General features: G+C 43.4%; 1 protein-coding gene across 3 annotated transcripts in view; it reads right to left on the bottom strand.

Annotated features, from left to right (window-relative positions):
- Positions 1–8,611: 8,611 nt before the first annotated feature.
- ddhd1b (DDHD domain containing 1b) overlaps positions 8,612–23,154 on the bottom strand; it is a 94,770-nt gene continuing 80,227 nt past the window's right edge. For 2 of the 3 annotated variants that reach the window (XM_050058850.1, XM_050058854.1), the window contains 2 exons: positions 11,127–11,384; positions 8,612–9,409 (listed from right to left, as the gene is read on the bottom strand). In XM_050058850.1, the coding sequence (XP_049914807.1) occupies positions 9,225–9,409; positions 11,127–11,384 (443 nt within the window). In that variant the 3' untranslated portion in view covers positions 8,612–9,224. The remainder of the gene's footprint in view (positions 9,410–11,126; positions 11,385–23,154) is intronic. The other variant, XM_050058851.1, reaches the window with a different exon arrangement.

Raw genomic sequence — 23,154 nt, 5'->3', positions numbered from 1 at the left:
TACATATTGGGGGAGGGAAAAAAGAAGCGCTGGTAGGGTAAACGTAAGCCAAATATTTTATTAACGAACACAAAACAATCCTCCAAAAACTGAGGATGACAAGGACTAACCATAAACTGAAAACAGTCCTCTCAAAAGGAGGGACGATAATGCACAATAAATAAAACTCAGAAAAACACTGGATCTTAGAAACTAAACGAATTACAAATTACATTGAATACACTACACACTAGCAGGATATTACACTAAAACACTGTGGGTACACTAAAACACTGCGAGGTGGTGAGACAAGGTTCCTGTGAGCACTGTAGCGGTCCACTGACAGCCGGCGGCCTCGGTCCACTCACCTTAATACACCGATTGCTGATTGGCACCAGCTGCGAGGCATACTAGAAACACACACCTGTAACACACACACACACACACACACACACAAACTCTACGGCACGTAACAACAATATATGTAAATGATATAGTTTTGTTCTTGCAAAACTGTAGTGTCCATTTTTATGCTGACGATACTTTTTCACATTGGGTGCGGTTACATGATGGCTTCTCATTCAGAATGAAATGAATCTGAATGAAATCATTCGGAATTAAAGTTTTTCCAGGTAGTTTACATGGGGAATATTTATTCCGAATGAGGGTTTACACGGGAGATCAGTTTAATCGCCGTTATTCAGGTCTGCGCATGGTTTGGGGCAGGGAAGGTTTCTGATTGGATAGGGGGCGGGGCGGATGTTACGTGTTTACGTTTACCGGAAGAAAACACTGTAGTCCTCGCTCCGGATAACAAGATGCTTGATGACGCCGTTCTCAGTGCCTTTTTCGGGCTTGTTTTGCTTATATTCTTGAAGCAGCAGTACGACAACAACCTTGTTCTGCTAATGCTTCGTCTGTTGAGGAGGAGAAGGGAGGTAGAAGGTCAAAGAAGGGAGATAGAAGACCGTGTTTTGGCATATGGAAACCGGTGAGTGCAACAAGTCCGACTCCTCTAACTCAGCCAGTTGCTATGCGTGCTACATCATCGCGCCAGAAGGGCAAGGAAACCAGCATGTGCAGAAAGAACAGAATGGCTGGTATTGGGTAGGAGGTGTATACAAGTGTAAAAAGGAATATTCCACCCCTGTGCACCCGATTAGATTTTCTTTTGGGTTGGCTGTTTTCATTCGGGCTGAGGTGTTTACAAGGAGCATTTCTATTCGGGTAGGGCTACCAACCGACTGCAAAAGGAATACATGGCTCCATGTAAACGCACGTATTGTTGGGCTGACTCTGTAAATTCAGCTATTGAAATCCTGCAGTATTCTTTCAATGTTCTGGAAAATGCATTAGTAATCTCAAACTTGTGTTAAATGCCAACAAAACTAAATATATGCTGTTCTCCAGAGACAAAAACATTAACTATAAGACACGCTCTAGAGCGCAGAGAGCGCAGCTTGATAATGGCACGTCTCATCTACCGTCTGTACAACGAGCGGGCATTTAGACAGGAGAGAGTAATTAGGGACAGAAGCAATCCACTGGACATACATAATGACTAGGAGCTGATTGAGAGGTATCAATTCGGTAGGAGAGATCCGTTTGAACTTACTGAAGAGCTGTCACCAGATTTACAGTTTGTCAGGCCGCAACGCAGCACTACCACCAGCCTTACAGTTGCTGATTGCGCTCCATTTCTAAACGGAAACGGAGCTTTCCAAAATACAGTCGGTGACATGATAAGTGTCCACAAATCCATTGCCTGTCGGGCCATCTGCAGAGTTTCATTGGCACTGAGCCGCCGCCCTTGGGCTTCATGTTCACTTTCCCACTGAAGCAGAGGCAGTGGTGATGAAGCAACGTTCCGCCAGGCCTCCGGCATCGTGGGCTGCATTGATGGGACCCATTGTCAAGATCCAGGCACCATCTCAGCACGAACATCTCTATGTCAACTGTCAACAAATCATTCAATCAGCAGATTGCTTGTGATGCCAGTTATAAAATCTTTAATTTGGTGGTAGGATGGCCTGGATCCATACATGACGCTTGCACCCTCCGGGAGAGTGTGCTGTACCGGGACTTCAAGGCTGGTAGGGTGAACGGGCTGCTCCTCGGTGACAGTGGCTACCCACTGAAACGCTGGCTGATGACACCTATAATTGCACCAAGGACTGACCAAGAATGGCGCTACAATACCATCCACTCAAGAACTAGGTCAGTTGTGGAGCAATGCATCGGTGTCCTCAAGCGCAGGTAAGCTGCATAGGCTAACTTAAAAATGAACAAATAAAATAAAAAATAAAACAATAATAATAATAATAACAACAACAGGATATGAATTTCATGTCTTCAGATGCTGAATAATTAATTAAACAATTATGTAGGTAAACATGGAGACAGCCTATAATCTGTGTTTTAGGTTTCACTGCCTTCACGGGGAGCTGTGGATGCGTCCTGAAAGTCTGCACCGTGATACCTGCATGCACGGTCCTCTACAACATCTGTGTCACCAAGAGGATCCCTCTCCCCAGGCAGGACCATCAGCTGGTGCAGGAGGACAATCTGCAGCCTGTGGTCCCAGCAGTGCACGGGGACATTGGTGGCCGACTAGCCTGCACACAAATTGTTAACACAATAACACAACAGACCTCTCTTACAGTTTCAAAACATCTCCAACAGCTCCTTGTCATTTGACCATTTCCAATGTATTGCTTCCCAATTGTATAATTCCCATCTAAATGTCTGCTCGTTGTCTTGAAAACAAATAGCTTAGCCTAGGACAGAAAGGAATGCATAGTATACATTTTTGCAAATAAATACTTTATTGTTTTCATGTGATTTATTAATAAATGTTAAATAAAATAAAGTTGATCTTTTTTCTCTTTTTAACTGGGGAAATAACAGGCTATAACAATACAACATAACAAATATAGTTGATCTTTTTCTCTTTAATACAACGTACAAGAAATTCAAATTAATTTCATTCAAAGGGACACAAAGGTCTGTTCCCCCTCTTCCAAGATATGTGCAGGCGCAGAGAGTGGCATATTAAGTTGTTGCTGGAGCAACTGAATTTCTTATTTTATTTTTTCTTTTTCTGGCTCTAACTTCTGCTCTGTCTGTAATTGTTTGGTCTCCATCTCCGCTCTGATTATTTCTTTCTCCAGCAGCACCTGTTGAAGGTCATCCTGCCTGCTCCTTTTCTTTGGTGGTGGTGCCTGGCTGCTGGCATGAGTGGCACTGGCATCGCTTGAGTCTGAAATTAAACTTTAAAAAAAAAAACCTTGACAGGTAGGCTACTGGGAAGAGGAAAAGCTGTCTTAGGGAAAATCACATTTATTTAGTTTCACAAGGTGAATTTTCAGATTGTAAATAATTGTAAATAAATTTAGGAATTGTAAATAATTTCTGAATGCATTATAGGAAGTATTTTCCTCTATAAATATAAGTTAATAGAGGAAAAGTGACAAAGGGGCAGGAATATATAGCCTAAGTTTTACTCCTACTTATAACAATGTGTTTTTTTTGTTTTTTTTACCTTGCTAAATAGATAGCTATAGTTTTATGTAGAATCCACACCTTTGCAAACACTGCTCTCCACATTAAGGTGAACATCCTTTGGCTTTGCCTTTGGCTTGTCCAGTGATGGTGGATTGATTGTTGGATTGCTGCCACTTTCGACGCCATCCAGACCAGTGAAGGCAGGGGAATCCTCCCCAAATACATCAACAATGATGTCACTGTAAATTGAGGTTTTCGGGGGAGGACTCGAAGTTGGATGATTTTTTTTTGGAGGAGACGTCTTTTTTGCCTTGCTGAAGAGATCTTTCCACTTCTTCCTAATGTCAGCCTCTGTACGAAGGCAGCCAGAGTCTGAACACGTATTGATGTGCCCCTTTATCTCTGCCCATATGGACTGTTTTGTTTTGTTTTTTTTATTTGTGATGACGTTTGACTGCTTGGCAGTCAACACGTCTCTGTGCTGGCTGTACAGCTTGATTAATTTTCTAATTTCAATATCGGTAAAGTTAACCTTTCTTTTTCGTTGATCCTCCATGTTTTCTTCAAATCTTAAACTGCACTCATATTTCTCTACATCACTGTGCTGCCTGGAGAGCTGCAACACATAACATACGCTCACAGGACCGGTTAGTACTGCAGGTTCCTAGAACTAACACTGACTTGGGAAAGAGTGCTTTTAGATTCTTTGCATCATATATCTGGAATGAATTGCAGTGTACTTTGAAGACTGATACTCTGGTTCCGATGGGTCAGTTCAGAATAATAGTCAAAAACCTGACTAATTTTAAGTGTTGCTGTTTTTAACTTGTTTTAACCGATTCATGTTGTATGTATGGGCATGTGTGTATGTATATGTGTTTATATGTATGTGCACACACATACATATATATATATATATATATGTATATATATATATATATATATTTATATATATATATCCTACAAGAGACCCCCGCTTGAACAACTGCAGATTGAGCAGAAAGACTATATGAAACCATAGATATCCATAGATCAATCTGCGGGGAAAAAGGAGAGAACCAAGTCTTGATTGAGTGGTTGAGAAACCAGTGGTGCCAGGTGATCAGGTGTACATCAAAGTCTTCCGAAGAAAGTGGCACGAGCCAAGGCGAGAGGGACCCTACATGGTAGTGCAAGCAACTCCCACAGCGGTCCAGGTCGAAGGAAGCACAATGTAGTATTACCTGAATCACTGCACGAAAGTTCAAGGAAAGAACAAGGGAGGTATTGAGTTAAAAAACAACGATAAACAAAATGACTCTGTCGTGTGTTCTGGAGGTAATGTGCATTTTGATGTGGGTGCCAACAGAAGCAGGAAAATGGGAGGTGGAGAGTCCAGTTGCGACACCAAAGGCCTTGGAGACCAGAGCCACGACAGAGATTCGGCTGCACGAGGGAGGAGCCAAAGCCTATGAATCAGATGAGTATGATGCAAATGCACACACTCCATCCCAGGCAAACCTAAATCTTATGCCAACACTCTCAGCTAAGTCCAAACACATAGACACTCCATTCAGCTTAATGTATGCCAAAAAAACGTGCTAAAAGGGCATGGCACACTATGTGGAAATGGCATGCAAAAGTGACTATCTCAGTTGAAATAGGCGAGGGACAATTAAAGGCTCTCTAAGTCTTCCTAAGCTTGAAAAGTTTTTGTCACATACAGCAAACATCTCCTCACGATCCGCTAGCTACATGTCCTCTGAATATGCTGTGAAAAAGTCCGGTCTCTGTAGGCAGCCCAGGCTCCGCAAATGGCAACAAAAACATTTTGGTCCAGGCTGCACCAACCAGCCAGCACGAGACCAGAGAAAGTAAGCGCGCACACGTGAATGCGGTGCCCAGAGAGGCAGTTAGAGCTTGTTGGGAATAGAATGATTTTATGTGTTTTACTATAAGTTGTGTTTCACTATATAAGTTTTAGATGTGTGAACAATGAGATTACTGAGATGATTTCAGCTGATCTGAATGTGTTTGCTTTGCAGAAGTGGAGAAGTACAGGAGAGGAAGAGACATGAAGTCTGAGGAGCACATACCGCAATGCTTAGATAATTAGTTTCATATATGGTAAAAAGAATAGAAAGTGATATACAGATAGTAAGGTACAGCACGTGTAGGGAGTTGTGTTGTTCTCTTGCCTTTCAAAACAGGAACCACGCCCCCACCGCCAGCGGGAAGGAGTCAGATTAACACGAGGCAGGGGCGTGGTGTGGTGAAGGAGGAAGTGGAACTGCTAATGAGAAGAGGACAACGCCTCGCGTGCACAATGACACTCTGTTACGCTCAAATATATACTGGGTCAGGGGAAGGATAGTCAGTCGGACTTCGTGAACTGACACACTTGTTGCTTGTCAGGGACCGACAGAAAGACCCAGAGCTCTGTAATTTTATTCCTTTACGGCTTAATAAAACTGCATTGACTGAGACCGAATATCTTCTCCTATTGCTTCATTTAAGAACACGCAGGACTAAGCTCACACATACATGAGAGGAAAGTAGGATGAGACTCTTAGTCCAACAAGCTACAGGCTACAATGAGGCTAAAAGGCGAGCTAGCTCCGTTGTGTTTGATAACATTGTTGAATATAACAGAAGTGAAGTGTTTTTGTTGCCATTTGTGGAGCCTGGGCTGCCTACAGAGACCCTACTCACTGACGTGGTCAGTCTATGTGAAACTGCACATAGGCATTGAGGATTGGCGTAGGTAGAAGGTGACAAAGCTACTTTTTCCAAAAATTACACTATTAGTATATTCTTTTCCCATGTGAACTACCAGTGCGCCCCACTTTTAAGTCAATACAGCATACAAACGCTTCAACTATCTGCCTTCAACGTGCTACCTCAACTACTAATGTACAGTTTTAGCCCACTAACTATCCCACTATTGGCAATGGTACTACTGTACTTTCAATAAAGCAATCGTACTATGAAATTCACAAAAACTCTGTCTGAATACATTGCTCTTCTTAAAGGAGCTATATGTAAGAAATATAAAGCAAATAGTCATAAAATCCTCCTAATATTTCACAGAGACTAAGGAATAATGTTCATATAACATACTGATCTCACCGACAACAATAGTACAGCCAGAATATTCGCATTTAAAAAAAAATTTTACGGTCCGCAAATCATGTTTATGTTTTGAATTTGTCTTTTGGCCTGTTGCGCCACCCACCGCCGTCTACCAGTCACGCAGTCAGTAGAGTCTCAGCATCAGTTACAGTTACGACTGAGCTACAGCAGCACGGCAAGCAGCATTAGCAGTGTCCCGGTACATAGCATTAGCAGTCTCCTCAGCTGTATCCCGGCAGCAGTGTTAGCAGCAGAGAAGCCAGACTTGCTCGAACGGTCCGCTGGAAAACCGAAGATCAAGGACGCGGTGACGTGGCCCTGCCACAGCAGCCGCCCGTCGGCAAACAAATCAGTCTCCAGTGTGCCGCTGTCCAGCAACCTCGAATCTGTAGGGGAGGGGGGGCGGACAGTATTTTGAATTTGAGTGCAGTAACCGTTTTGGCCACATTCTTACATACAGCGCCTTTAATGGGTTCAGCTGACTATTTAATCTGCAATTTCCTACGACCTGTATCCCAAACACACACCATATGAAACTGTACGTGGGCAACTGTGCACTCAATGAGTATGGACTAGTTAAACTATATTTACTACAATCAGCAGAGATATGCCAATGTCACATCTGAAATTCTTAAAGCATTTTGAGTCAATTACATGCAACAAGCACGATGACTCAACAAAACAGACAGATATTGGAATGGCTAACAGTAGACAGGGGAGTCACGTGTTTGGAAAATATTGCTGTACTTTCATTTCTAATAACATTGCACCTAATGGTATATTTTCTGTGGGTATGGAAAAGCTCGCAAAGTTGAGGATGGAACTGAGGGAGAGTGCTGGTAAGGTGTCTTGGGATTGGTTAGACCAAATTTTAAGAAAATGGGGAGCCGTTTTGGCTGAAGCAGGAATCACTGCATTGATAGTTCTAATACTAGTTTCCTTTTTGGCATGCTGCATCATCCCCATGCTGAGGAGGCAGTGCCAGAGGGCTCTAGACAAACAGATGACTCTCGTGACTGGTCTCCAATGGGCTCACAGGTTGAACATGATGACACCCCAACAATTAGTGCAAATCCACCTTAATCAGAAGGAGGCAGAGAATGGGGAGAGATATCCAGCTTTGTTCCCCATCCCTGCCTACACGGATGATTCTTGTGATCCTCTGGATACAGGAGATATATCATATTGTACTCTCTGATAATCATGAGTTTGTACCCCTGTTTAATTACCTATTGATGATACTATGTACCAGTAAAATCACTGAATGTAATATTGATGGGTTCACGATGAAGGTCGCCAGCGGGAGGGGCCATAAGAGAGTTTTCCTGTAAGCAGCCGACAGGTTTTTTGCTCTTACACAGTATGAACCCCTATTTTGTGTGACCTTGTTTTGTGTAGTTTGCTGTGTTTAAGTGAATTACCTGTAAAGAATTTAAGTTTTAAGATCCAATGTCTGTGTAGTGCATTGCATTGGAAAAGAATTCCCTTTAGCCTTCTCTATAATATGACCTACCATAATTTCTAAGTTCTCATCTGAAGCATGATATTATGAGAAATTATGAAACACATTTCACTCGAGCACAAGGCTAGACTTGGATCAAGCACTGCCACTTTCTCTATGGCTACAGTTTCAGCAGCACATCTATGGTCAAGGACCAGCAGAATTTTGTGATAAGACAAGTCATCTCTCATGGAACATTAGTGATACAGCCAGGCTCAGCAAGGGGCTTTGCACAGGAAACAGTTGCTGTTGAGAGAAGACCAGGAAATGTAAGACAGGCATTAAGAAGAAACACCTCACTGAAGGCTAGGTCTGGCCACAGTGTATGTCTGCTGACCCTGTAGCAAAGTTCACATTGAGGTTAGAGTGTGTAAACTGAGAGAAATTTAGATGTAAAAAGAAAAAAAAAAGTTGGTGAGTTGTGTGTTTGTGTCCATATTGGGTCAGTTCATTTTCAATTCACTTAATTATAACAGTCACTTTAGTCTGCTCTGCTAATGGCATATGGAAGTCAAGGACTGCCAAACTGAAACTGTATTTGTCTTTTGTGGGTGCATGATTCATGACATTAAAATAAAAAATACAATTTTCTGAAGTTGAAAACTTATTATAGCCAACATCAAAATTTGAAGTATACAAGCAAATACTGTAGTGTTGTGGGCAACACTGTAGTGTTGTGGGGTTTCATGAACATTGCAGCCTTAAGGCTCTTAGCAGGGCTTTAGACTTTTAGTGTTGTTTTTCAAACCTTCTACCAATCACATAAACCAGAAGCAAATAACAAATAATTAAACTGCATCAATCATTATTTGATCAAACAAAATGTAAACATAATTTAAAATATATGTAGTCCAACATTTTGTAGTTCCAAAAACCTATATCTTACAATAATAATAAGTAATGTAAATCTAATAACATATCAAATAATATTATTCATATTTAATATTTCACATTTCAAAAATTGTGTCAAACAGAGAATTCCATATGTTTTATCTCAATTAAGAAATCAGTCAATGAAGAGGGCTTCATTTTTCATTTTATGTTCCATATGTTGGGCATTTAGTTTATATTTGAAAAGGCATGAATAGAAAGTGAGGTGACCCCAGTGGTGATGGCTCCATGCATTAGTTTATGAGGTCTCTGGGTTGTCTTCTGCAGGTTCAAGAGACTCTTGTGGTCTGTACATAAAGGTAAGGAGGAACAGCGCCACATCATAGGAGCACCAATAGGCCGTGTGTGAGGTTACTGCTGACCAATAGCGGCTCTCCACCAAGCCCTCCCGCAGCTCAAAGTCGATGCGTCTCTCCAGTTCCACTAGAACAGAGAAAAAGACAGAGTATAGTATCCAGCTGCATAAAGTGTCAAAAGAAGTTATCTTCCGTCAGAGTTCTCTGAGCCCTGGTGGACTGTAGTCATATTGTCTTGAGTGCTCACTGTCAGCATATGTGTATCTTTCTGAATGATTTTTAATGGCAATTTAAAGTATGCAAGGTATGTGCAGTCTATTGGTTAGATACATAACAGATATTGCAGCACTATTTCTTTTACAGGGGCATTACCAGTGCTAATATTGACAGCAAACTCTCGCAGGTTGGCAAATGTCTTTTTTTTTTAATTCAACCTGTACATATTCTGTATGTGTGCAATATTAAGCCTTACTACATAATAAAACTAAATACAAACATACAACATGTAAAAAAGAGATCTCTTCAAAAACATCTGTGATGGAAAATTATGGTATTTGACCTTTTTAACCTAGTGTGTTCTGCATGTGTTGTATAACGTTACTTGTTTTGATGAAACTGAATTTCTCACCTAATGATATGTGTTGCTCATTTAACCCCTACTGTGATAGCAGCGTTAGATACAGCAGAGGTCTAATGGAAGTAGGTTAAAGGTTATGAGCCAGGGAGGCTCCCACACCAAGTGTCCTTGTTAGCCTCAAGAGATGTTGTGTCTTAGGGATGCTTACTGCAGAAACCACCTGAGTGCCATATTTTGACTATTGACATGCATGTGTTTTGGGAACTATAAAGATAGCATGGCTGAAGAACATCTAGGCACTCACTCACTCACTGACTGACTGTTCATGTGGTTGTATGTGTGTGTGACTCCATTCATGAATGCTTATTAAAACTCAAGAAAGACACCCGACTTTTTCTTTAAACTGATTATTAAAGAGTTGTTTTGCCCATTCATCAAGGTGGCAGCAGGCTAAGCAAAGTAGTCCAAACATCCCTCTCAGTGTTTTTCAGAGGCTTTCCTAAACTAGCGGCAGTATTCACAAAGGTTACTAATACAAAGAATGTTTTAACTGATGAAATTCTGAGAAAATTCTTAAAAATGTTGACATTTTCTACAAATTTCCCCTTACAGTTATGACTAGATCCTGGTAAAGATAAAAGTTATTTACAGAGCATCTCAGCCCTTGAGAAAGCTCCTAAGGTTTCCTAAGCAGAGGAGAAAGGGGTGGGAAGACAAAGAGGTAGCAGAGATATTCTCTAAAGTTAATGAACCACTACAGATTAGATCATGCAGGGATGACAATCAACAAGACCACTTTGGATTGTATCCAGATTGGTTAACTTGAGTAAGAAAAATCACTCACTATTTGACCTTAAAAATCTGTGATTGGTGTTTCTGGAAACACCCTTTTGTTCATTAGCTTAGGTAAGGGAAATTGGTTTCAATCAGATTTTGTGCTAGCTCCCATTAATGTGTAATTTCCATTGTGCATTTATTCTAACACAGTAGTTTTACTTATCAACAGAAAGAAAGCAACACTTCAGTTCATGAAACTACATAGGCTACAGTCTGATATATCAACATCATACTTTTCTAGCTACAGCCTCAGTGGGTGTTGAGGGCTTAGGGGGACATTGAAACTGGACAAGGGACATTTTGAGAAAAAAAAGGAACGTGAGAACATAATGAAACTGACTACAGGAAACAGGCAGATTTAATGGGGTATGATGGATTTTGACCCTCTGATAGCCAGCTCCAAGTTTCTCACTGAAAGCACAGTACTTACACGAGGTACTGTCCATGACAGATGAGGTGGACTGGGACATGGCAGGCTCTACCTCTGTCCTATCCTCCTCTATTTCTTTGTCCTTCACTTCGGTCTCTGCCACTGGTGCTCCTTCCTCCCCTGATGACACATTTTCAACTTCAGAGGCTCCACCCTCAGAATCTAATGGCTCCTCCTCTACTCCACCCACCTGGCCACTGGAACGGGAAAAACGGGAAAACAGGATTCCTCCGATTCCCTTTCCAAGACTGGCAGCACCTGTGGGGCAGTGAGATCTATGTTTATGATTCATTCATTTCACTTAGTAATGCAGAGTAAAATGTGCCAAAAGTGGGGCTAGTACTAATAGTTTTTATGTTAAATAATATTTTGACATATCACTAGGCCAAGGCTTGGGCCCATGATCGTCCCAAACACGGTAAAATAAGAGTCCCTGCAGATAAATACACTATCTGGCTTGCTCTCTCTGACCCAATCCGTCTCTCTCTCTCTCTCTCTCTCTCTCTCTCTCTCTCTCTCTCTCTCTCTCACACACACACACACACACACACACATGATTTGATTTTACTTTAATTTATTTTGTATGTATGTATGTATGTTTATACACACACACACACACACACACACACACACATATATATATATATATATATATATATATATATGAAAACACCCTCTCATCCTCTTAGGGTGGTGTCTGTGTCATCCTCAACCTCGAGTCCTCTACCAGAGGCCTGGGAGTTTGAGGGTTCTGCGCAGTATCTTAGCTGATGGCGCCCCCAGTGCGGACGCATGTTACAGCAGCTCCTGCTCACCGCTGAGCTTTTCTCAATTTTTTTTCTTTTTTTTAACTTTCTTACTTTGAGTTTTTTCAGTTTAGCTAGCTAGCACTTATGTTTTATTTTGGTATGGAGACGAAGACCACTTTCTTCATAGCGGTATTTCTCCTATTTTTCTATGGACACGATCATGTGCGGGGACCCGGCGCCCAGCCGTGGCACCCACACCCACTGATCCCCCACAGGACAGCGGACAGCGGTAAGAGGAAAGGAGGAGGGCTGGCTGTGTTTGTGAATGATCGATGGTGTAACTCTGGGCACATCATTATCAAGGAACAGCATTGCTGCAGGGACATTGAGCTGCTGGCTGTTGGCATGAGACCATATTATCTACCCTGGGAGTTTTCTCATGTCATTATGGTAGCAGTGTATGTCCCCCTGTCTGCTAAAGCCAAGTCTGCTTGTGACATTCTCCACTCTGTTACAAGTAGGCTGCAAAGACAGCACCCCCTGGCTCTCCTTCTGATCTCTGGGGACTTCAACCACGCCTGTCCTTCCACCACCCTGCCCACCTTCACCCAGTATGTTTCCTGCCACACCAGAGACAATAAAACACCGGATTTATTTTATGCCAACACCAAAGAGGCATACCACTTATCCCCCCTGCCCCCCCTGGGAAAAGCTGATCACACCCTGGTTCATCTTCTGCCTGTCTACAAACCTCTGGTGCAGAGGGAACCAGCAACCACCCGCACTGTGAAGAGGTGGTCTGATGAGGCTGAGGAGGCCCTGAGGGACTGCTTCGATACCACTGTGTGGGAGGTACTCAGAGATTCCCATGGGGAGGACACTGACAGTCTGACATCATGTATTATGGATTATATTAACTTCTGTGTGGAAAGCACCATACCCACTAGGACTGTACGCTGCTTCTCCAACAACAAACCCTGGATTACTCCAGATATAAAAGCTCTCCTGAAGGAGAAGCAGAGAGTTTTTAACTCTGGAACTAGGGAGGAGCTGAAGGTCATGCAGAAGGAGCTACGGATCAGGCAGGGAAAGGAAGGATATAACAAGAAGATGGAGGAACAGCTGCAGCAGAGTGACGTCAGCAGAGTCTGGAGAGGTCTGAAAACCATCTCAGGACACAAACAACCAGACTCCCAGGCCAGAGGCGACCAGAAGTGGGTGAATGATCTGAATCTGTTCTTCAATAGATTTGATCANGAGAACAGCTGAAGAGGATAAAGACGAGGATGGCTGTGGGTCCAGACGGCATCAGCTGCAGGCTCCCTAAGTCCTGCGCAGACCAACTCTGCGGGATAGTTGAAACCATTTTCAACCTGAGCCTGAGGCTGGGGAGAGTACCACAGCTGTGGAAGACATCCTGCGTGGTACCTGTGCCCAAGACTCTGCATCCCAAGGACTTCAGCAGCTTCAGACCGGTGGCATTAACATTGCACCTCATGAAAACTCTGGAGCGCCTGGTCCTGTCTCGTCTCCGCCCCGCAGTAGGCCCTTCAATAGACCCGTTGCAGTTTGCCTACCAGCCTGGCATTGGGGTGGAAGACGCCGTCATCTTCCTCCTGCATAGAGCTCTTTCTCATCTGGAGAAGCCTGGAAGCTCTGTGAGAATCATGTTCTCTGATTTCTCCAGCGCTTTCAACACCATACAGCCTGCGCTTCTGAAGGACAAACTGGAGCACATAGGGGTGGCTAATCACCTCACATCCTGGATCCTGGATCCTGGACTACCTCACGGACCGGCCGCAATATGTTAGGACCCAGGATTGTGTATTGAACTTGGTTGTCTGCAGTATGGGGGCCCTGCAGGGGACGGTGCTGGCACCATTCCTCTTCACCCTCTACATTGCAGACTTTTCATACGACACCCCCCCGTCATCTGCAGAAGTTCTTTGACGACTCTGCCATAGTCAGCCTCACCACAGATGGGGACAATAGGGAGTACAGAGAACTGAACCAGGTCTTTGTGGACTGGTGCCTGAGGAACCACCTCCAGATCAATGCTGGGAAAACCAAAGAGCTGGTGGTGGATCTACGCAGGCGCAGACTCCTCCCCCCAACACCGGTGAACATCCAGGGAAAGGACATTGAGATGGTGACATCTTATAAGTACCTGGGTGTCAGTGGCGGCTGCTGGTCTTTCAAGGAGGGGAAGCTCATTTTCGGCCTACATCATAAAATGTGTCCGTTTATTTATACGTAAATTCTACCCTCCGTTCCTTTCCAAGAAAATGATCTGTGACCCTGTCGTACCAACTAGGCGTCTTTTCCAGGGACTTGACCAGTGTCCTTTCAATGGCCAGCAGAGCTAGGCTGCTTAGATGGTTTCATCAAGAGGCATGGCCAACAGTACATTTTATTTGTCACAGCACTTCCAGTCAGCCAGCTTACTTTGTCATACCAGGATAGCTGAAAAGACCTGTTACTTTTCCCCACCCTTTGCACCAAATCAATCTGAGGTGTTGATCTGCCCTGCTGTTTAACTCTAAGTTTCTCCTTGTAAGGAAGACTATCAAATGGCTTCACCAAATCCGGTCGACAATATTCAAATTGTCTACCATTATGTGCAGCTTGCTAGCTCGCTCGCTAGCTGGGGCTGCTGCGCGAGGCTAGTGTGACCGCCTGTGAGTGCTTTGGGACAGTGGAGGGGCTCACAGTAGCACCCGCTGCTCGTTGGGGACAGTAACTGCAGAGCGACAGAAGTCAGAGTCTCCAAACACGAGTACAGTCTCCAATAACACCAGAAAAAGATGCTAGATTTGTCACTAGTCATTTTTAACAAAGAAAAAGTCACTAAGAGGATTGGAAAGTCTCTAGATCAACTCAGAACAATGGAATGAAACTTGAAAAATGCTCCGGTGGTGTTTATATTTCAAGATCGCTGATTCGCTCATTTCGCTGTCAATGAAAAAGGGATTCAGCCTCAGACAGATCATCCAATCATCATGCATCCAGGCCAGCCAAGGCCAGCCCACTGCCCAATAGACCCCCAGAGACGCTGAGTGTCCGATGGGCGGGACAAAACCGAGCATTTATCCAATGACTGTCTAGTTTCGCTGCAGTGGAACAACTCACTCTATGCTTCCCCATTGAAGTCTTTGGACGCTGAGTTTCGACACTGTTTAATGCACTGTGACGTTACGGGAATGAATGAGAAGAAAGTCGCATCAGTGACCTGTGATAAGTAGCTGATTCTGAACAAAAGTTGAACGCGTTCTAGCGCATATTTAGTCAATGAAATGTAAACACAACAGTACATATTTGACCACTTATTTTTTGACATTTTAGGGGAAGCTGAGCTTCCCTTGCAGTCTTAGAGCAATCGCCACTGCTGGGTGTTCATCTTAACAATAAACTGGACTGGACTAATCACATAACTGCACTGTACAGAAAAGGCCAAAGCAGACTCTACCTGCTGAGGTGGCTCAGGTCTTTTGGAGTGCAGGGGGCACTCCTGAAGACCTTCTTTGACATTGTGGTGGCATCAGCCATCTTCTACGGAGTGGTGTGCTGGGGCAGCAGCGTCTCGGTTGCAGATAGGAAGAGACTGGACAAGCTGATCAAGAAGGCCAGCTCTGTCCTGGGATGCTCTCTGGACGCTGTGCAGGTGGTGGAAGAAAGGAGGATGACAGCCAAGCTGACTTCCACCTCCTGCAGGAGGAGATAAAAGCTCTGGAGAGCTCCTTCAGCGATAGACTGATTCACCCAAAGTGCGTGAAGGAACGCTATTGCAGGTCCTTCCTGCCTGCTGCTGTCAGGCTACATAACCAGCACTGCTCCTTCCTGCCTGCTGCTGTCAGGCTACATAACCAGCACTGCTCACAATAAACTGCACCATGGGCACTTTAGGGACACCATAATAAGCATAACTGTCCCCCTTTTTGTTGTTTATTTGCACAGACAATTTTTCACTTTGCACTAAATATGTTCACTTTATCCATTGCTCACTTTTTATCCACTGCTCATCATTATTTATTGCTGTCTCTTGTATTTTTTGTACTTTTTTTGCATGCCCAGTTTTTTAAGTTTTTAAATTTTGAAATCTTTAATCTGACTCTTTCCACTTGACTGCTGTAACACTGGAATTTCTCAATTGTGGGATCAATAAAGGTGTATCTTATCTTATCTTATCTTATCTTATCTTATCTTATCTTATCTTACCTTACCTTACCTTACCTTACCTTACCTTACCTTATCTGTTCCTAGGACTGCACACTTCAGGACTGAGGCTTCAGATGTTGTTCCTGGAATCTGTCAGAGCCACTCTCCCAGTTTGGGGGTCACTGCCCTGAGTGCTCCTACTACCACGGGGACCACCTCAACTTTGACCTTCCACATCTCTTCCAGCTGTTCTTTCAGCCCTTGATACTTAGCCAGCAGCTGTTTGTCAGTCTGGAAGCTGAAGTCCCACAGGATCTTAGCCCTGTTGTTCTCAGCCACCTTTGGTGGTGTGTCCCATCGGGATTTGGGTACTTCGAGTCCATACTGGGTACAGATGTTCCTGTACACTATCCCAGCCACTTGGTTGTGCCTCTCCATGTACCCTGATCCTGCTTGCATCTTATACCCTGCCACTATCAATCAATCATCAATCAATTAATTTTATTTATAAAGCCCAATATCACAAATCACAATTTGCCTCAAAGGGCTTTACAGCATACAACATCCCTCTGTCCTTATGACCCTTGCAGCGGATAAGGAAAAACTCCCCAAAAAAAACCCTTTAACGGACCGTCTCAGGGGCATGTTTGCACAGCCTGCACCTTGGGTCTGACCTGCTGTGGTAGACCCTGGCCTCTATGGCCCTTGTGCTTAGGGCCTGTTCTTATGCTGCAATGATTAGTGCCTCCATGCTGTCTGTCAGTAGAGCATTCTCCAGCCACTGGAAGGTCTTCTTGATATCAGCCACTTCCTCTACTTGACAGTGGTATGCACCATGTAGAGGCTTGTTCCTCCATGTTGTTTGCTCCTCCACCTCCTGCCCTCATCAGGTTTCTGTTGTTTGAGGCATTCACTTAGCAGCTCATCCTTTGGGGCAATCTTTTTGATGTACCCCTGGATTTTGGATGTTTCATCCTGGATAGTGGCCCTGATGCCTCTCCAGGATTATTGTTGCTGTACTGTGAATCAGCTTGTTGGTCTCAGTGATGGTCCTTGTAGAGATGGTATTTAGGGCAGCATTCACATCTTCTAGCAGATCATCTGAAGGTACTTGGCAACTCAGCTTCGGGATTCATCGGAGGCTTCAGGTTTCCACTTTGCTCACTTCTGCTGTAATGTGAATCAGCTTGTTGGTCTCAGTCTCTTACATTGAGGCTGTTTGTTTCTACTAGGGCTTGGTACCCAATCTCGAAATGTGGGGGTGATGATGACATCCCCCTGCTGACCTGTCGTCCTGACTCCCCCTTGCTGTAGCATTGTTGAAGTATTACCCCCTTGCCATAGCATTGTTAAAGTATTTCATTGATCTCTAGTTGTGATAGTAGTTGGCAGTTATGAATGTTGGATGATGTGCTACCAGATGTTTCTTAGTTAGTCTTGATTGTGAGGTTCTATCTGTTTACATCCTCTACTTCTTGTTTGTTTTATACTGTTTTATTTTCCTGTTTTCACTTGCTCTGTTATCACAGCATTACACAATAAAGTTAAAAGAAAAATACACCACCACACAGTGAGAGTGGGTCAGACGTGATGATTGAGAGGGAATACCTTTGTTTATACCAAATCCTGCAGAATATATCTTAAAAAAACAAACCAGCATATATTCCCACTCTAAAGTCTACCTACACAGTGTCTTTAACACTTCATCCTCAATTTTTTCAATCAATTTTATTTATGAAGCCCACAAATCATAATTTGCCTCACAGGGCTTTACAGCATACGAGATCCCTCTGTCGTTAGGACCCTCGCAGCGGATAAGGAAAAACTCCCCAAAACAAACCCTTAAACGGGGGAAAAATGGTAGATGGTAGAATCTCATAGTATACATATGTGACAATAATCATATGTGTATAATAACAGTAGAAGTATGACTAATAATAACAGCAGCAGCAGGAGGTATCAGGCAGGACCACCGCAGCAGCACAACCACACACATCACACTCTCCAGGCACCGCTGCGATATAAGCTAACCTGAGAGATAGTGGAGCACAAAGGCTCCGGAGAAGAAGCCGAGTTAGTGACATGCAGTATGGCCGAGTTAGCAAGATGCAGTAACAGGACATGAGAGAGAGAGAGAGAGAAGGAGAGAAGGTGCCCGGTGTATTATAGGAGGTCCCCCGGCAGACTAGGCCTAAGTCAGCCTAACTAGGGGCTGTCCTCTCACTACAATGGCAGGTAACAACAACAGAAGCAAAACAGTTCTCAAACTTCTATTCTGATCTTGCTACTCAGTCATAGGCATGACCTGGTGGTGAAAACCGTGCAGCCCAATACTAAAAATTAACTCTGCTTCTAATAACACTGCAGCCTAAAAACTTTTTTAACATCAGTATATTTTTTGCATATGAAGAAATAAGATTTGAAATTCCAAATTTAATTCAACTTTATAAAATGAATAATAAGTTGTGGGGTCCCTTATGGACCACCAAGTAAAGAAAAACTGTCTTTTGAATTAACCTTTCACAATTACCACCATTAATATTAGTACTACTACTAATAACACAAACACAATTAATAATTATTACTCTTATTGTTGTTGTTATTATTATAACACGTGATCTAATTCTTAAATACAGCTGAATAGTTAAGTATTAGGTTTAAATAAGTAATCTAATTGATATTTCTTTTCTCTTTCTTTATTTGTATATTTAGTATTGAGGTAATCCAAAAGTAACAGAAAGTAATCAGTTATGCTACTTTAATGCTATAATCCTTCGCTTCGGTTAACAACGTTTTTAACAGGCAATTAGTAATGAGGGTTTACAACCCGAAGAAAAACCTGGAACATGAAACTTGGCCCAATAAATGGAAATGATTTAGAAATGCTTCCCAAGAAATATGACCCAAATTGGCCACATATGGTGTTGCTGTAATTAATGCCTCAAGACGTGATATTGTAAAGGCCGTGCCCCTCACACTGCAAGTCCAATTGACTTTAAATTTGGAAACAAATCTAGCTCAATGTGCTCTGAAAAAAATAGCCCCTGGGACAGGCCCCCGGGAATGCTACTCAGCCTTACATAAGCAACCCAAAAAGCTTTTTCACCACAGACCACAATTATTAGACCCCATACTGTAAACAAGGTAAATTAACCTGCACTTGTATAGCACCTTTCTAATCATTTGACCACTAAAAGCGCTTTTTACACAACGAGTCGCATTCATCCATTCACACACACATTCATAAGGTCAGTTATGACTCTTTCTATAATAAATTGTTGATCCATGGAGGTTTTATATTTATAAAATCTCCCTCAAGCCGAGAAAAGCATTTTTAAAATCTGTGACTTCATCAAAATGAAAAGTCTATGAACTCGTGAGTGATGCCAGCAGGAGAAACACTACTACACATATTCAGAAGTAAACCTGAAAGCAAAAAAAAAATAAATTCTGGCATATGCTCCAGGCGAGCAACTCCATTGGAATGAATAGGTGCCATCTTGGCATCCAGTAGCTAGGTATTATTGAGTCTCTTAAATCTATGCTCTTGGACCATAAAGGTCTCATAATTATGCTGGTTTGCATAAAATGAAAACAATAAAATGAATAGACCTTTATGAAATGGACAATTCGGACTTTGAGCACCTCACTCAGAATGGGGGCATCTGGTGGCTGCGCCTTGAGCCATGGGGCCTGGTCTGGCTCAGCCAAAAAACAACAACATGGAGCCATCTCCCTGTGGGCCCACCACCAGCAGGGACAGAAATCAGGGTCTGGTGCATTGTGTGCCAGGTGGCAGGCATGGACAGGGCCTTGGGCATGCTGATCCCTAGTGTCGCCGACTCGCTCTGGGTACGTGGAGCGTCACCTCTCTGGTGGGGAGGGAGCTGGAGCTGGTGCAGGAGGTGGAGCGGTACCAACTAGATATAGTTGGGGTCACTTCCACATGCAGCACTGGTTCCGGACCCAAACTTCTAGAGAGGAGCCGGACTCTCGTTTTTTCCGGAGTTGCCCAGGGTGAGAGGCACTGGATAGGTGTGGGGATGCTCACGAGCCCCCAGCTGAGCGCCGCTGTGTTGAGGTTCTCCCCAGAGAATGGAGGGTTACCTCAATGGGACTGTGGGTTGCTATGAGAGGGTTTTTGACTGTTGTAGGAAAGAGAGATGAGAGGTAGGAAACTGGGAGGAACAGCCTGCCTGAACTGAACACGAGTGGTGTTTTGTTATTGGACTTCTGTGCGAGTCATGGAAAGGCCATAACAAACACCATGTTTGAGCAGGGGGAGGTTCAATAGTATACTTGGTACCCAAACACCCTAGGCCAAAGATCTATGATCAATTTTGTGGTTGTATCATCAGATCTGCGGCTGTGTGTCTTGGATACTTGGGTGAAGAGAGGAGCACAGCTGTCAATTGATCACCACCTGGTGGTGAGCTGCCAGATAGACCTAGTAAATATGTGAGGGTGAACTGGGAGCATCAGGCTGAGGCCCCTGTCCGTGAGGTCTTCAACTCCCACCTTCGGAAGAATTTCTCATGGCGGCAGCTACTAGGAGCTGTGGTCAGAAAGTTGTGCCTGTCATGGCGTCAACTAAGAACCGGCGAGGGAGGCTGTCAGGCTGAAGAAGGAGGCCTGTTACACCCGCAAACGTAATAACAGCCCACAAACGTAATAAACCACAAACGTAATACAAATCTGCAGCTTTGAATATAATAATCCCTCAAATGTAATAAATTTCCCACAAACATAATAGCAGCTGCCTACTACAAACGTAACACACAATTTTCCGCAAATGTAATAACTATTACATTTGCAGGAAATTATTACATATGTGGGAAGGTGAAAATCTAAACTGTAATAACTTCCCACAAATGTAATATGAGACTGAATAATGATCTTTGCGGTTGTTGTTGTTTGTTTACTTATACACCTGCCAATAGTGATGCGTGTGTTGACAAGCAACCTGCAGGTCGGGTGGGGCGGGTGTCACGCCCGCCAATGTAATAATGTCCACAAACGTTATAAACCACAAACGTAATAAAAATCTGCAGCATTTAATGTAATAAACCCACAAATGTAATACATTTTCCACAAACGTAATAGCCGCTGCCTACTACAAACGTAACACGCGATTTCCCACAAATGTAATAAATATTACGTTTGCAGGGATTTATTGCGTTTGTGGGGAAGTGAAAATCTTTATTGTAATAACTTCCCACAAATGTAATAATACAATGAATAATGATCGTTGTGGTTGTTGTTTGTTTGACTCTCCGCTCCGCTATCACACAATGGATCCCCCGCCCGCCAATGGCGCCACCAGTGGGTGGCCAGGGGTGGCCATGGCCCCCCCTATAAATTTGCTGGCCACCCCACTGGCCACCCCGCTCGCCAGTGGGGACCAGGCGTTAGTGCGACCTCCCATAGGTCCGACTACCCATAACCCGCTAATCCGACCATGCAGGTCTACAGCGAGCTTTATCGTTTTAGTCCCATAATGTTGACCACCCATTAATCTGACCATTTTAATGCCATTATTCAGTCCGTCAGATTTCATACCCAGTAGTTCGACCACCAGTTAGTCCGACCACAGCACTTTCAACATGAAGCAGTCTGTGCATTTCTCCCTCACTGCGCCGGCACGGACTGTGAGGACAGTTGCGTTTTTCTCATCGACGGGAAATCACATCCATCTGCTATATGTGACGTACATGCCCTTATTTGGATAACACATCCTGGTATTCCCCACACCTAAAGCTTTTTGACAGCATAATGCGCTCTGACTGCAGATGGGAGCGGAGTGGCGGAAGTGGGTGAGCGGAGTCTCGCTGCCGTGTTTCTCTGGTAGCCTACTTGGTTTTGAACAAAATTCAGCGTTATCTGACTACTGTTCTTTGAAAAACAAAACTCGATTTGCACCAGAAAACTTGGATTGACCACTGCCTGGATTGCGATGCTGATTTGGAAGACGGATTAAAAGAAAAACAACAACGCCGGCTGAGCCGGGTCGCTGGCTGGCTTGACAGCTGGCATTTAAACCTGACGAAATGGGACCAAAAAAGATTCCCACAGCTGAGGAAGTCGAAGAAATAAAAAGATCGCTCGACTTTCTGACGGAGGAGGTTACGGCTGTTAGACTACAACAGAAAACTATTCTGGACCTGGTAGTCGAAGTCAAGGTTCTGAGACAACAAAACTCGGAGCAGGAGAAAAGGATTCATTTTCTGGGGAACTGGGTGGCCGATTTAGAGCAGTACACAAGAATGAATGATATCATAGTCTCCGGACTGGAGATAAAACCTCGGAGTTATGCCCGGGCGGTGACGGGGATGAACAACGAGAAGCAAGAATCAGTCTCAGTGGAGCAACAGGTGACAGCGTTCCTTCAGTCTAAGGGGATTGAAGTGGACAATAACAACATAGAAGCGTGTCATCCTCTGCCTTGGAAAAACAAGACTGATAAGCCGGCCATAATAATGAGGTCCGTGAACAGAAAGCATAAAAATGCACTGATAGGACAAGGAAAGAAGCTGAAGGGGTCAGATGTTTATCTCAATGAGCACCTGACAAAAAGGAACGGGGACATCGCCAGAAGAGCTCGCTTCCTAAGGAAACAGAGGAAGATCCAATCTACTTGGACAGCTAACTGCAAAATCTACATAAAGCTAAACGGATCACCAGAGGAGGCCAAAGTGCTGGTCATCAGAGACATAGATGAATTGGACAAATACAACTGAGACCAAAAGAACAACATACAAGAACAGCACAAGGTAATGAATAACTAACAAGAGTGACTACACATCACATACAATAATGACTAGCTCTGACAGATATCAGTCAACTCCAACTGGAAATAATGGAGAGGAACAGCAACAAACATGGGCTATGGAATACGAAAAAATGGAATTAAAAACTTTTGAATACACAGACCACAAATTACAAGACATGGAGAACGAAATTGATCCTGAAAATAATTTTTACAACAGTCTACATAATCACTGTGAATATTATACTGAAGAGCAGTTTAACATGAATGTAAAAATGGATGGAGTAATATCAATAATTCACTTCAATAGTAGGAGCCTCAATACAAACTTTTCAAAGATACAGTATTGCCTAAAACA

This window comes from Epinephelus moara, chromosome 12 (genome assembly GCF_006386435.1).
Source record: "Epinephelus moara isolate mb chromosome 12, YSFRI_EMoa_1.0, whole genome shotgun sequence".
NCBI classification, from domain to species: domain Eukaryota; kingdom Metazoa; phylum Chordata; class Actinopteri; order Perciformes; family Serranidae; genus Epinephelus; species Epinephelus moara.
This window is presented reverse-complemented; position numbering and strand designations above follow the sequence as displayed.